Source organism: Entelurus aequoreus, linkage group LG25 (assembly GCF_033978785.1).
Source record: "Entelurus aequoreus isolate RoL-2023_Sb linkage group LG25, RoL_Eaeq_v1.1, whole genome shotgun sequence".
Classification (NCBI taxonomy): Eukaryota; Metazoa; Chordata; class Actinopteri; order Syngnathiformes; family Syngnathidae; genus Entelurus; species Entelurus aequoreus.
In genome coordinates this window covers 34,832,625-34,847,689 of record NC_084755.1, presented here as the reverse complement: position 1 = coordinate 34,847,689, position 15,065 = coordinate 34,832,625, and the positions used below count along the sequence as shown (strand labels likewise).

The 15,065-nt window shown below is 38.6% G+C and overlaps 1 protein-coding gene across 2 annotated transcripts in view; it reads left to right on the top strand.

Moving 5' to 3' along the window:
* The window catches only part of septin12 (septin 12), a 197,523-nt gene that overhangs the window by 149,260 nt on the left and 33,198 nt on the right, over positions 1–15,065 (top strand). For both annotated transcript variants that reach the window (XM_062036323.1, XM_062036324.1), the window contains one exon: positions 12,197–12,592. In XM_062036323.1, coding sequence (XP_061892307.1) covers positions 12,197–12,592 — 396 coding nt within the window. The remainder of the gene's footprint in view (positions 1–12,196; positions 12,593–15,065) is intronic.

Sequence of the window (15,065 nt, the reverse complement as noted above, 5' to 3'; positions counted from 1 at the left end):
CCTGACTTATTTGGACTTTTTTGCTGTTTTCCTGTGTGTAGTGTTTTAGTTCTTGTCTTGCGCTCCCATTTTGGTGGCTTTTTCTCTTTTTTTGGTATTTCCCTGTAGCAGTTTCATGTCTTCCTTTGAGCGATATTTCCCGCATCTACTTTGTTTTAGCAATCAAGAATAGTTCAGTTGTTTTTATCCTTCTTTGTGGGGACATTGTTGATTGTCATGTCATGTTCGGATGTACATTGTGGACGCCGTCTTTGCTCCGCAGTAAGTCTTTGCTGTCGTCCAGCATTCTGTTTTTGTTTTCTTTGTAGCCAGTTCAGTTTTAGTTTCGTTCTGCATAGCCTTCCCTAAGCTTCAATGCCTTTTCTTAGGGGCACTCACCTTTTGTTTATTTTTGGTTTAAGCATTAGACACCTTTCCCCGCTGTTTCCGACATCTACAAAGCAATTAGCTACCTGCTGCCACCTACTGATATGGAAGAGTATTACACGGTTACTCTGCCGAGCTCTAGACAGCACCGACACTCAACAACAACAACACATAATTTGCAGACTATAATTACTGGTTTGCAAAAAATATTTTTAACCCAAATTAGATAATCTCCCACGGCACACCAGACTGTATCTCCAGTGGTTAAAAAACACTGGTCTAGTTATTCCACCATCGTATTAACTAGTTACCTGCACGTAACTAGTTATTTTTATTTTAGTGCAGTAATGATGATTTATGGGAGTGTCATAAACCGAGACCGGCCTTTATCAGAAATGCAAAATGACAAAGACATATTTGAAAAGGTGTCACTATTGTTTGACATCCTGGTGGCGAATACAAAGACCTTAAAACAGGGGTGTCCAAACTTTTTCCACTGAGGGCCGCACACGGAAAAATTAAAGCATGTGGGGGCCATTTTGATATTTTTCATTTTCAAACCATAACAAAATATATGGATTTTTTATTTATTTTACCTTTAGGGGTCCCGGGGACCATAAAGGGTCTCAGTCATTAAAATGTTAAAAATAAGTCATATTATTGTTTTTTTTTAATTATTTAACGCTTACAGTAAATCTCTATATCAACTTGATATACAGTAATACAAATTTAAAAAAAATGTTTTATGGCTTTTCTGTCATAAACAACTTAGTTTTTTTATAGTAAAACTGAAATATGAAGTATTTAGTAATTAGAGCCCTTAAAGATCAATAATGCAGGACACCATTGATTTTAATTCTTTCATATTTTTGAGTAATCACAGTGAAAAGATCAATAAAAAATCACTAAATATATTTGGGATCCAAAAGGTGCCCCACTCATAAAGTGATACATTTTTATTAGGTTTTTCTTTTACTTTCAACACTTAAGTTACGAGATCAACTTCAGATATATCTGTCCATTTTACGCTGGAACTATTATTTTGTTTGTTTTATGCGCTTTTGTCAAAGAAAACTTTGATGTTTTTATATGGCTACTACACAATATATGCAATATTTACCACATTTTCAAGTGAAATATTTGAAGTAATTGGAGCCCTGAAAATAATTCATTATAACATGGATTTTTTTGTCATTATTATTTTTTTTGAGCAATGGCAAAAAAAGAAAAATAAAGAAAAAAAAACAGCCTGCATGGCAGCTTTTGTGTCAACATTGCAACGTTTTCTCGTTAGATTTCACCTCATTCCACTTTTTTTAATGTCCTTTTTTATTTTTACAATAGTATTTCCAGAATGTGTGGCGGGCCGGTAAACAATTAGCTGCGGGCCGCAAATGGCCCCCGGGCCGCACTTTGGACACCCCTGCCTTAAAACAAGCGTCCATTTTTTCTTAATTACACATTTATTTCAGGTGGTCTTGTGTGTTTGATTGTATGTACTCTGCATCCACTGGCCAGTACTGACCAGTACAAAATCCAAGCATAGTCTTATGTACCTTTCCTCTCTCTTGTTTTCTTAGTTAATGAGTTTGTGTCCAGTTTTTCCCTGCAGTGTGTGTGTGTGTCGTTCCATTTTAAATGAGTTTGTGTCAGTTGGTCTTTGACACTGTTTGCTTTTCACATGCATTACGAGTCATTGCATAGTCTCCGTGTGAGGGCCCCTGTGATTTTGTCTTGGAAATGTGTGTCCTTTTCAGGAAAGCTCCTAGTTGCACTGCAAAAAATGAAATCTAAGTAAGATTAAATATCTCAAATAAGGGTGATATTTGCTTATTTTCTGTCTGATAAGATCATTCTTCTCACTAAGCAGATTTTATGTTAGAGTGTTTTACTTGTTTTAAGTGTTTTGGTTCTAAATGATCTCAGTAAGATATTACAGCTTGTTGCTGAGATTTGATGACCTATATTGAGTAAAACATGCTTGAAACTAGAATATCAACTGTTGCAAAGCTGTGTCATCAACACTCACAAGTATAAAACTACTTTTTTAAAGTAATCATTTCTTATGTCAAGCATGAAAAACATCATGACTTTGACACAATTGTGTCTCATAATTAAAACAGATGACAGCCAAATGGACTTTGCTGTTTTATTTTCAATGAAACAATAGAAAATAGGTACTCATATAGTAGTACAGTTGGCACAGTACAGTAAACTGACAGTTAATATTTAAACATTTAACATTTCAAACTATTTTGAACATGAATAGTTCATGCACATTCAGGTAAATTCTTCAAAATTACAATTAAAAAAAGTTATATATGGATATATGCGCACTAATTGACTGAAAGAGCACGCACTTGGCGCGATGATGTCATGTTATCCATGGAAAAATGCATTTTTAGACCATACACTGCAAAAAGTCAGTGTTCAAAAACAAGAAGAAAAAAAATACAAAAAAGAGGGGTATTTTATTTGAACTAAGCAAAATTATCTGCCAATAGAACAAGAAAATTTGGCTTGTCAAGACTTTCCAAAACAAGTCAAATTAGCTAACCTCAATGAACCCAAAAATACCTTAAAATAAGTATATTCTCACTAATAACAACTGTACTACTATACGAGTACGTATTTTCTATTGTTTCATTGAAAATAAAACAGCAAAGTCCATTTGGCTGTCATCTGTTTTAATCCATCCATCCATTTTCTACCGCTTGTCCCTTTCGGGGTCGCGGGGGGTCACCTTTGCCTCTTTGAGCTGTAATTTGACCCCCTTAACATGCTTCAAAACTCACCAAATTGGACACACATATCAGGACTGGCGAAAATTGCGATCTAATCAAAAAACCAAACCCCAAAACTCAAAATTGCGCTCTAGCGCCCCCTAGGAAGAAAACACAGACAAAACTGCTCCTAGGAAGAAAACACAGACAAAACTGCCTGTAACTCCCAGTAGGAATGTCGTAGAGACATGAAACAAAAACCTCTATGTAGGTCTCACTTAGACCTAGATTTCATACGCTGAAATCCTTCAGCAAAAATCAACAGGAAGTTGCCAATTCTCCCTTCAAAACAAAAGTTTAGTAAAAACAGTCACCTTTGCCTCTTTGAGCTGTAATTTGACCCCCTTAACATGCTTCAAAACTCACCAAATTGGACACACACATCAGGACTGGCGAAAATTGCGATCTAATCAAAAAACCAAACCCCAAAACTCAAAATTGCGCTCTAGCGCCCCCTAGGAAGAAAACAAACAAAACTGCTCCTGGGAAGAAAACAGACAAAACTGCCTGTAACTTCCAGTAGGAATGTCGTAGAGACATGAAACAAAAACCTCTATGTAGGTCTCACTTAGACCTAGATTGCATACGCTGACATCCTTCAGCAAAAATCAACAGGAAGTTGCCAATTCCCCCTTCAAAACAAAAGTTTAGTAAAAACAGTCACCTTTGCCTCTTTGAGCTGTAATTTGACCCCCTTAACATGCTTCAAAACTCACCAAATTGGACACACACATCAGGACTGGCGAAAATTGCGATCTAATCAAAAAACCAAACCCCAAAACTCAAAATTGCGCTCTAGCGCCCCCTAGGAAGAAAACAGACAAAACTGCTCCTGGGAAGAAAACACAAACAAAACTGCCTGTAACTTCCAGTAGGAATGTCGTGGAGACATGAAACAAAAACCTCTATGTAGGTCTCACTTAGACCTAGATTTCATACGCTGAAATCCTTCAGCAAAAATTAACAGGAAGTTGCCAATTCCCCCTTCAAAACAAAAGTTTAGTAAAAACAGTCACCTTTGCCTCTTTGAGCTGTAATTTGACCCCCTTAACATGCTTCAAAACTCACCAAATTGGACACACACATCAGGACTGGCGAAAATTGCGATCTAATCAAAAAACCAAACCCCAAAACTCAAAATTGCGCTCTAGCGCCCCCTAGGGAGAAAACACAGACAAAACTGCTCCTAGGAAGAAAACACAGACAAAACTGCCTGTAACTTCCAGTAGGAATGTCGTAGAGACATGAAACAAATACCTCTATGTAGGTCTCACTTAGACCTAGATTTCATACGCTGACATCCTTCAGCAAAAATCAACAGGAAGTTGGAAATTCCCCCTTCAAAACAAAAGTTTGGTAAAAACAGTCACCTTTGCCTCTTTGAGCTGTAATTTGACCCCCTTAACATGCTTCAAAACTCACCAAATTGGCCACACATATCAGGACTGGCGAAAATTGCGATCTAATCAAAAAACCAAACCCCAAAACTCAAAATTGCGCTCTAGCGCCCCCTAGGAAGAAAACAGACAAAACTGCTCCTAGGAAGAAAACACAGACAAAACTGCCTGTAACTTCCAGTAGGAATGTCGTAGAGACATGAAACAAAAACCTCTATGTAGGTCTCACTTAGACCTAGATTTCATACGCTGACATCCTTCAGCAAAAATCAACAGGAAGTTGGCAATTCCCCCTTCAAAACAAAAGTTTAGTAAAAACAGTCACCTTTGCCTCTTTGAGCTGTAATTTGACCCCCTTAACATGCTTCAAAACTCACCAAATTGGACACACACATCAGGACTGGCGAAAATTGCAATCTAATCAAAAAACCAAACCCCAAAACTCAAAATTGCGCTCTAGCGCCCCCTAGGGAGAAAACACAGACAAAACTGCTCCTAGGAAGAAAACAGACAAAACTGCCTGTAACTTCCAGTAGGAATGTCGTAGAGACATGAAACAAAAACCTCTATGTAGGTCTCACTTAGACCTAGATTTCATACGCTGACATCCTTCAGCAAAAATCAACAGGAAGTTGCCAATTCCCCCTTCAAAACAAAAGTTTAGTAAAAACAGTCACCTTTGCCTCCTTGAGCTGTAATTTGACCCCCTTAACATGCTTCAAAACTCACCAAATTGGACACACATATCAGGACTGGCGAAAATTGCGATCTAATCAAAAAACCAAACCCCAAAACTCAAAATTGCGCTCTAGCGCCCCCTAGGAAGAAAACAGACAAAATTGCTCCTAGGAAGAAAACACAGACAAAACTGCTTGTGACTTCCAGTAGGAATGTCGTAGAGACATGCAACAAAAACCTCTATGTAGGTCTCACTTAGACCTAGATTTCATACGCTGACATCCTTCAGCAAAAATCAACAGGAAGTTGCCAATTCCCCCTTCAAAACAAAAGTTTAGTAAAAACAGTCACCTTTGCCTCTTTGAGCTGTAATTTGACCCCCTTAACATGCTTCAAAACTCACCAAATTGGACACACACATCAGGACTGGCGAAAATTGCGATCTAATCAAAAAACCAAACCCCAAAACTCAAAATTGCGCTCTAGCGCCCCCTAGGAAGAAAACAGACAAAACTGCTCCTGGGAAGAAAACACAGACAAAACTGCCTGTAACTTCGAGTAGGAATGTCGTAGAGACATGCAACAAAAACCTCTATGTAGGTGCCACTTAGACCTAGATTTCATATGCTGACATCCTTCAGCAAAAATCAACAGGAAGTTGCCAATTCCCCCTTCAAAACAAAAGTTTAGTAAAAACAGTCACCTTTGCCTCTTTGAGCTGTAATTTGACCCCCTTAACATGCTTCAAAACTCACCAAATTGGACACACACATCAGGACTGGCGAAAATTGCAATCTAATCAAAAAACCAAACCCCAAAACTCAAAATTGCGCTCTAGCGCCCCCTAGGGAGAAAACACAGACAAAACTGCTCCTAGGAAGAAAACAGACAAAACTGCCTGTAACTTCCAGTAGGAATGTCGTAGAGACATGAAACAAAAACCTCTATGTAGGTCTCACTTAGACCTAGATTTCATACGCTAACATCCTTCAGCAAAAATCAACAGGAAGTTCGCAATTCCCCCTTCAAAACAAAAGTTTAGTAAAAACAGTCACCTTTGCCTCCTTGAGCTGTAATTTGACCCCCTTAACATGCTTCAAAACTCACCAAATTGGACACACATATCAAGACTGGCGAAAATTGCGATCTAATCAAAAAAACAAACCCCAAAACTCAAAATTGCGCTCTAGCGCCCCCTAGGAAGAAAACAGACAAAATTGCTCCTGGGAAGAAAACACAGACAAAACTGCCTGTGACTTCCAGTAGGAATGTCGTAGAGACATGCAACAAAAACCTCTATGTAGGTCTCACTTAGACCTAGATTTCATACGCTGACATCCTTCAGCAAAAATCAACAGGAAGTTGCCAATTCCCCCTTCAAAACAAAAGTTTAGTAAAAACAGTCACCTTTGCCTCTTTGAGCTGTAATTTGACCCCCTTAACATGCTTCAAAACTCACCAAATTGAACACACACATCAGGACTGGCGAAAATTGCGATCTAATCAAAAAACCAAACCCCAAAACTCAAAATTGCGCTCTAGCGCCCCCTAGGAAGAAAACAGACAAAACTGCTCCTAGGAAGAAAACAGACAAAACTGCCTGTAACTTCCAGTAGGAATGTCGTAAAGACATGAAACAAAAACCTCTATGTAGGTCTCACTTAGACCTAGATTTCATACGCTGACATCCTTCAGCAAAAATCAACAGGAAGTTGGCAATTCCCCCTTCAATACAAAAGTTTAGTAAAAACAGTCACCTTTGCCTCTTTGAGCTGTAATTTGACCCCCTTAACATGCTTCAAAACTCACCAAATTGGACACACATATCAAGACTGGCGAAAATTGCGATCTAATCAAAAAAACCAAACCCCAAAACTCAAAATTGCGCTCTAGCGCCCCCTAGGAAGAAAACAGACAAAACTGACAGTAACTTCCAGTAGGAATGTCGTAGAGACATGAAACAAAAACCTCTATGTAGGTCTCACGTAGACCTACATTTCATATATTGACAACCCCCAGCAAAAACCAACAGGAAGTTTGCAATTCCCCCTTCAAATTAAAAGTTGGGTCAAAACAGTCAACTTTTTTCAAACATTATCTCCTCTGAGCGCGTTTGTCGTGTCGGCTTCAAACTAGCACAGGAGAGAGATTGAACCCTTCTGATTAAAAGTTGATGAAAGAGTTTGAATTACTGCTCCGGTTTGGATTTTATGTGCCGTCAAAGTCGGTCCCGTCCAACGCTGCTTGCAGCTTTAATTTCTCTTGTTTATGAACACTGACTTTTTGCAGCGTGCGTCTGAAGTCACTTTTGATTGTCCTCAAAATGGATGTTTTTGTAAAGCTCACACTGCACAATGCTAAGTTTGTACATTTCCATCCCAGATTTGTTCTAAGACGGAATGAGTCAAGCCTTGAGTGGAGTGTTTGGATTTAAAGAAAGCCAGACTTAACTGTGTCCTACTCCTGCTCTGTCTCCGCTCATGAGGATTATCTTGTGTTCCAATGGTTTTACACTTGGTTATTTTTAGCCGATTAAACGATGCAGACGAGCACCGTCGTCTTTCCTCTCCTCTGACTGAGAACAATGGTTGTGGGACCACTTCAGAGTCGTACATAAGTCATTCTCGCACTTATTCTTCAGTCAAGCGGGTTTCAGATGACCGTATCACATTTGGAGCTGAGAGTAGATGTAAACACACACACTTTTACACTCTAGTTTCAATCCTCTTACGTCACACACCAGACGATAGACGGACTGTACACACACACTTGTGACACTTCACTGGTCAGGTGAACCTAGAAGTCTGTGTCTTTACATTATACAGTCCTGGTCAGAAATTTACATCAGGGGTGTCCAAAGTGCGGCCTGGGGGCCATTTTTTAACGGCCCCACGGCACATTTTAAAAATACGATTGAAACATTTTGAAAACGTAAAAAGTGGTATAAAGGAGCAAACAAAGAATGTGTTGCAATGTTTACTGTAATAACACAAAGCTGCCATGCAGGATGTTTCTTTCTTTAAAAAATAATAATGAATCAAAATGAATGTCATGAATTATTGACCTATTCAAAAGGCTCCAATTACGTCACGTTAAATATTCCACTTTGAGATATTTTTTGTGGAAAATGTAGCATATTTTGTGTTTGCCATATAAAAAACTGAGCTGTTTTTTTTTTTTTAAAAGAAAGGCCTAAAACGAACAAACAAAAAACATAAACAACAATAAAACGTATAATTGACGGATGGATCTGAAGTTGATCTCGAGATTATTGTGTTAAAAGTAAACAGTAAAAAAAAATGTATAATTAATTTTTTTAACACTTTAATGAGTAGGACCCTTTTGGATCCCCAATAATTTTAGTGTGATTTGTTTTTAAGTGTCATTGCTCAAAAAAATAATAATGAATTAAAATCAATGGTGTTATGAGTTATTGACCTTTTTAAGGCTCAAATTATTATATAATCTCAAATATTCCACTTAAAAAAAATTATTGGGTGAAAATATTGCATATTTTGTGTTTTTTCCATCAAAAAACAGGGTTTTGTTTGACAAAAAGAGCATACAATTTAAATCTTTAAAAACGTTATATTGACAGATAGACCTAATGTTGATCTAGAGCAGGGGTGTCAAACTCATTTTAGATCGGGGGCCACATGGAGAAAAATCTACTCCCAGGTGGGCCGGACTGGTAAAATCACGGCACGATAACTTAAAAATAAAGACAACTTCAGATTTTTTTTTTTGTTTAAAAATAGAACAAGCACATTCTGAAAATGAACAAATCATAATGTTGATGTTTTTTTTTACACATACATGTTGCAGTTAATAGTATTCTATCTTTATTTGTCGTTACTTATACTTTCTGAATAAATGATGGGATAATGTTCATCAGTCAACTCATAGGTGTAATTTTCAATCTATTAAGATAAAAAAATATCAAAATCAAATTACAGGATGTTTTTTATGTAGTTTACTCATTTTTCTCAACTGGTGCACTAAGATCATGTGTTTTTTTTGTTTTTGTTTTACATATGTAGCATCATCTAAAATTATACAAAGAATTGCTATTGCGACATCTAGTGGACACATTTAGAAGAGCAGTTTCTTTCATTCCAAAATTTCGCAAACTCATCCCGCGGGCCGCATAAAACCTGTTCGTGGGCCTGATCCGGCCCGCGGGCCGTACGTTTGACACCCCTGATCTAGAGATTTAAAACTTGAATAATAATAAAAATAATAATACTGAATAATGACACATTTTTAATATTTTTTTCACCAAAACCCTTTGGGGTCCCCAGGATCAAGCTTGAGTGGAGGCCTGAATGTATATTTGTTATACATATATTGTATTGGTTTTTAAAATAAAAAAATATCAAAATGGCCCCCGCTTGCTTTGATTCGTCAGTGTGCGGCCCTCAGTGGAAAAAGTTTGGACACCCCTGGTTTACATACACTTGTAAAGAACATAATGTCATGGCTGTCTTGAGTTTGCAATAATTTCTACAACTCTTGTTTTTTTGTGATGTAGTGATTGGAGCCCATACTTGTTGGTCACAAAAAACATTCATGAAGTTTGCTTCTTTTATGAATTTATTATGAGTCTACTGAAAATGTGAGCAAATGTGCTGGGTCAAAAGTATACATACAGCAATGTTAATATTTGCTTACATGTCCCTTGGCAAGTTTCACTGCAATAAGACACTTTTGGTAGCCATCCACCACCACCATGCTTGACGGTATGCATGGTGTTCCTGGGAATAAAGGCCTGACCTTTTCTACTCCAAACATATTGCTGGGTATTGTGGCCAAACAGCTCTATTTTTGTTTCGTCTGACATCACACGGACAAAGATAAGACCTTCTGGAGGAAAGTTCTGTGGTAGACCCATAATAAATTCATAAAGGAACCAAACTCCATGAATGTTTTTTGTGACAATGGCGCCTTCACAGATGTGTAAGTTACCCATGTCTTGGGCACTAATACACCCCCATACCATCACACATGCTGGCTTTTACACTTTGCGCCTATAACAATCCGGATGGTTCTTTTCCTCTTTGGTCCGGAGGACACGACGTCCACGGTTTCCAAAAACAATTCGAAATGTGGACTCGTCAGACCACAGAACACTTTTCCACTTTGTATCAGCCCATCTTAGATGAGCTCAGGCCCAGCAAAGCCGACGGCGTTTCTGGGTGTTGTTGATAAACGGTTTTCGCCTTGCATAGGAGAGTTTTAACTTGCACGTACAGATGTAGCGACCAACTGTAGTTACTGACAGTGGGTTTCTGAAGTGTTCCTGAGTCCATGTGGTGATATCCTTTACACACTGATGTCGCTTGTTGATGCAGTACAGCCTGAGGGATGGAAGGTCACAGGCTTAGCTGCTTACGTGCAGTGATTTCTCCAGATTCTCTGAACCCTTTGATGATATTACGGATCGTAGATGGTGAAATCCCTAAATTCCTTGCAATAGCTGGTTGAGAAAGGTTTTTCTTAAACCGTTCAACAATTTGCTCACGCATTTGTTGACAAAGTGGTGACCCTCGCCCCATCCTTGTTTGTGAATGACTGAGCATTTCATGGAATCTACTTTTATACCCAATCATGGCACCCACCTGTTCCCAATTTGCCTGCACACCTGTGGGATGTTCCAAATAAGTGTTTGATGAGCATTCCTCAACTTTATCAGTATTTATTGCCACCTTTCCCAACTTTTTTGTCACGTGTTGCTGGCATCGAATTCTAAAGTTAATGATTATTTGCGAAACAAAAAAAATGTTTATCAGTTTGAACATCAAATATGTTGTCTTTGTAGCATATTCAACTGAATATGGGTTGAAAATGATTTGCAAATCATTGTATTCCGTTTATATATACACTACCGTTCAAAAGTTTGGGGTCACCCAAACAATTTTGTGGAATAGCCTTCATTTCTAAGAACAAGAATAGACTGTCGAGTTTCAGATGAAAGTTCTCTTTTTCTGGCCATTTTGAGCGTTTAATTGACCCCACAAATGTGATGCTCCAGAAACTCAATCTGCTCAAAGGAAGGTCAGTTTTGTAGCTTCTGTAACGAGCTAAACTGTTTTCAGATGTGTGAACATGATTGCACAAGGGTTTTCTAATCATCAATTAGCCTTCTGAGCCAATGAGCAAACACATTGTACCATTAGAACACTGGAGTGATAGTTGCTGGAAATGGGCCTCTATACACCTATGTAGATATTGCACCAAAAAGCAGACATTTGCAGCTAGAATAGTCATTTACCACATTAGCAATGTATAGAGTGTATTTCTTTCAAGTTAAGACTAGTTTGAAGTTATCTTCATTGAAAAGTACAGTGCTTTTCCTTCAAAAATAAGGACATTTCAATGTGACCCCAAACTTTTGAACGGTAGTGTACATCGAACACAATTTCCCAACTCATATGGAAACGGGGTTTGTACAGCGAGCAGAGAACATAGTGAGTTCAGAAAGCATAAGAACAAGTATTTACATTTGATTATTTACAATCCGGGGAGGGTGTTAGCCAAGGGTTGTAGTAGTTTTGAAGGAGGATAGAGATGCCCTTTCTTTTACACCTGTTGGGAGTGCATTCCATATTGATGTGGCATAGAAGGAGAATGAGTTAAGACTTTTGTTAGATTGGAATCTGGGTTTAACGTGGTTTTTGGAGCTTTGTGGGGTCCAAAGCGTGGGGAAAAAAGTGGCGGCTTATAGTCCAGAAAGTACTTTTTTCTGCAGTTTATTAGCAATAATACTGAAGTGACACACTTCCATGAGAGGCTTCATACAGACTATATCAAGTCATTTTGAGTAATAAAGTTTGTAAAAAGATTGCAGCTTCAGAGGTGCAGCTCGACTAAACACTGCCTCATGTTTTGATCATACAATTTGGCCATTTTGCCCGTCAGAAAATACATTTGAAACACAAAATTCATTTTCAATCTGTGTGTTTTGACCCGTAGGAAACACTGAAGCGCTGAACACGGACAGACCTACACCGATGGAGGAGAGAGAGGAGGAGAGAGGCATCATGGGAGAAGAGCAAGCCGCTGAGGAGAAGAGCGAAGAACAAGTGGAGAGCTCGGACACCAAGGATTCAATCAAAGAAGAAGAAACAAATGGCGTGGAGGTCCACGCTGAGGGGGAGGAGAAGCAGAGGGAGAAAGGAATGGAGGAAGGAGAGATGAAGAAGGAGGTGGAGCTGGAGACGGAGGTGAAGACGGAGGTGGTGCCGGGCCTGCAGATGAGCTTCATCCACAGCAGCGACTTATTTGGCTATGTGGGCATTGAGGCCGTGCTGGACCAGATGAGACGCAAGACCATGAAGGCCGGCTTTGAGCTCAACGTCATGGTCGTCGGTGAGTGCTGACTTAGTTTTATTACGTTTGGTTTCACCTTTCTGTCATTGAAATGGTCGTGAATGGATTCCTCCATAATACTACGTGCAATTGTTCATTTTACTGAGATAAAACCACACTTTTTTGATACTTTTTTGATATACAGTGTGTTGCGTCTGACCAGTCCTCCCTACCAGGGATTTAAAGTCACTGGTCAATCCCAACTTCTTTCAGATGACATATATGCAGAGTAAGAAGGACCATCGAGACAGAATAGGAATATTATCGAGTTTTACTGAATCTTCAGGAGACCAGCCCAGACCAATACATTCATACCGGCTTCTCGAATTGGTCTAACATTCAAAACGGAAAGAAACTACTTCTTGAATCGGAAAGCAGTCCCCCCAGAAAGGAATACAGGCTCATTGTTCTACTGCAGATAAGATATAAGGGAGAACTCCAACTCCTACATTGCAAGCCTTCAAGGTAACACACACAGTTTACTTGCGGACATAAAATTAAAAAATAGAAAGAGTACAAATGAAAAAACACTAGCTGCTTCAAACATGACTATGAATAAAGAAAGTACTCTTAAACATATATGCATTCTCCACAAGTGCTACCTAGGTTTGGTTTTTTGCTAAAAATGTTGCTTTGGTTTTCGTATACCGTCTTAGTTACCATACAGCCAAACTAGTCCATTTTTCAGAGACTGCAAAATACGTCACATGGGGCCAAACAAAGTTGCAGGTGTCAGTACTTTGATGAAGAAGGTGAGAAACAAGTTTTAATTCAAGAAAAACTAGCCAAGTATGAATGTGGCTCTTCCCTCGCCTCCTCTCTCTCTCTGCTCATCACTGTCTTTGCCAACTTAAAGGGGAACCGCACTTTTTAGAGAATTTTGCCTATCTTTCACAATCACTGTGAGAGACAAGAACACACACGTCTTTTTAAAAATGATTTTAAAGATGATGAAAAAACGCTTGAAAGATGCGGCAATTGGGAGTCCCTGTTGTAGCCTTCAAAGCCCTCTAAAACAACTTTAAAACCCTCCAGCAACGTTTTATATACACACTGCAAGTCTATATATAATGTAGTAACAGACAAGTAATATGTACAATATTTACAGTATTTTGAGCTTTATAATCATTTCCGGGACTGATTTCTTCCACGCATTGATTTCTGTTTCCATAGCAGCGCACGTCTGACTTCTGGCAACATGTTCCTACTTCCGGAATCAAACACGAGTGTGTTTTCTAAACATGGCAGACTTGGTGACAGACATCAAAAACAACAATTTTTGGACAAATGAGGATTTACAACCATATACTATTGAAGCTAAGTACACTGCTGCTTATAGAAGCGAGCACGAAGGAAGAGTGAGACGTAGGAGCAGACGTTATAAATATGGAGCTTGGAGCCAAGCTATTTCAACATAAATGGAGTGCTTACCCCAAATCAACAGGAAACGTCCCCGGCCAGCTGGACCAGACAGAGAACTGTCCATCGAGTGAGTCACTTTAATATTGATCATGATACATGCAGCACGTCATGTGTGTTATTAACCTACACCGATGGAGGAGAGATGGAGGGGCGGCGTGGCGAAGTTGGTAGAGTGGCCGTGCCAGCAATCGGAGGGTTGCTGGTTACTGGGGTTCAATCCCCACCTTCTACCATCCTAGTCATGTCCGTTGTGTCCTTGGGCAAGACACTTCACCCTTGCTCCTGATGGCTGCTGGTTAGCGCCTTGCATGGCAGCTCCCGCCATCAGTGTGTGAATGTGTGTGTGAATGGATGAATGTGGAAATAGTGTCAAAGCGCTTTGAGTACCTAGAAGGTAGATAAGCGCTATACAAGTATAACCCATTTATCATTTACAACTCAGTGTTTCCCACACATTCATTTATTTGTGGCGGCCCGCCACGAAAGAATTACGTCCGCCACAAATAGATTTTATTTTTATTTATTTATTTATTTATTTATTTTTTATTTTTTTGTCCTGTCCAGCTTCTCAGGTAAATCATATAGTTGATGTAGATGCCCATATAGGCTGTTCAGATTTACTTTACAAAAGAGAAGTGTATTATACTTCTCTTGTTGCCTTATTTGTATTTGACCACTACTGTTTTCTGTTTATTTGTTACTGACTGTGGCAGGACACCTCTGCCTCTGTTTCACTTTATGTTGCTGGTAAATAATATGGTTGTAGTAGTAGGCTAAAGTTAAATTATTTAGTATGCACTAATTAAAAGGGGCAGAGCTTGAAGAGACATTTTAGCTTTTATATCTTATAAGATATATTTTTTGTAAGAACCACAATTAATAAATATATTTCAGTGAATAACTTATTGTTCAAATCTGTATATAAATATGTACATAAAGTGTTGTAATTATATTGTAAAATGGATGGATGGATGGACGTTTAAAACAAAACCGTTATTATTAATTAGTAAGTATACATTTTTTGAGCCTTTTTAGAGAAAATCCTATCATT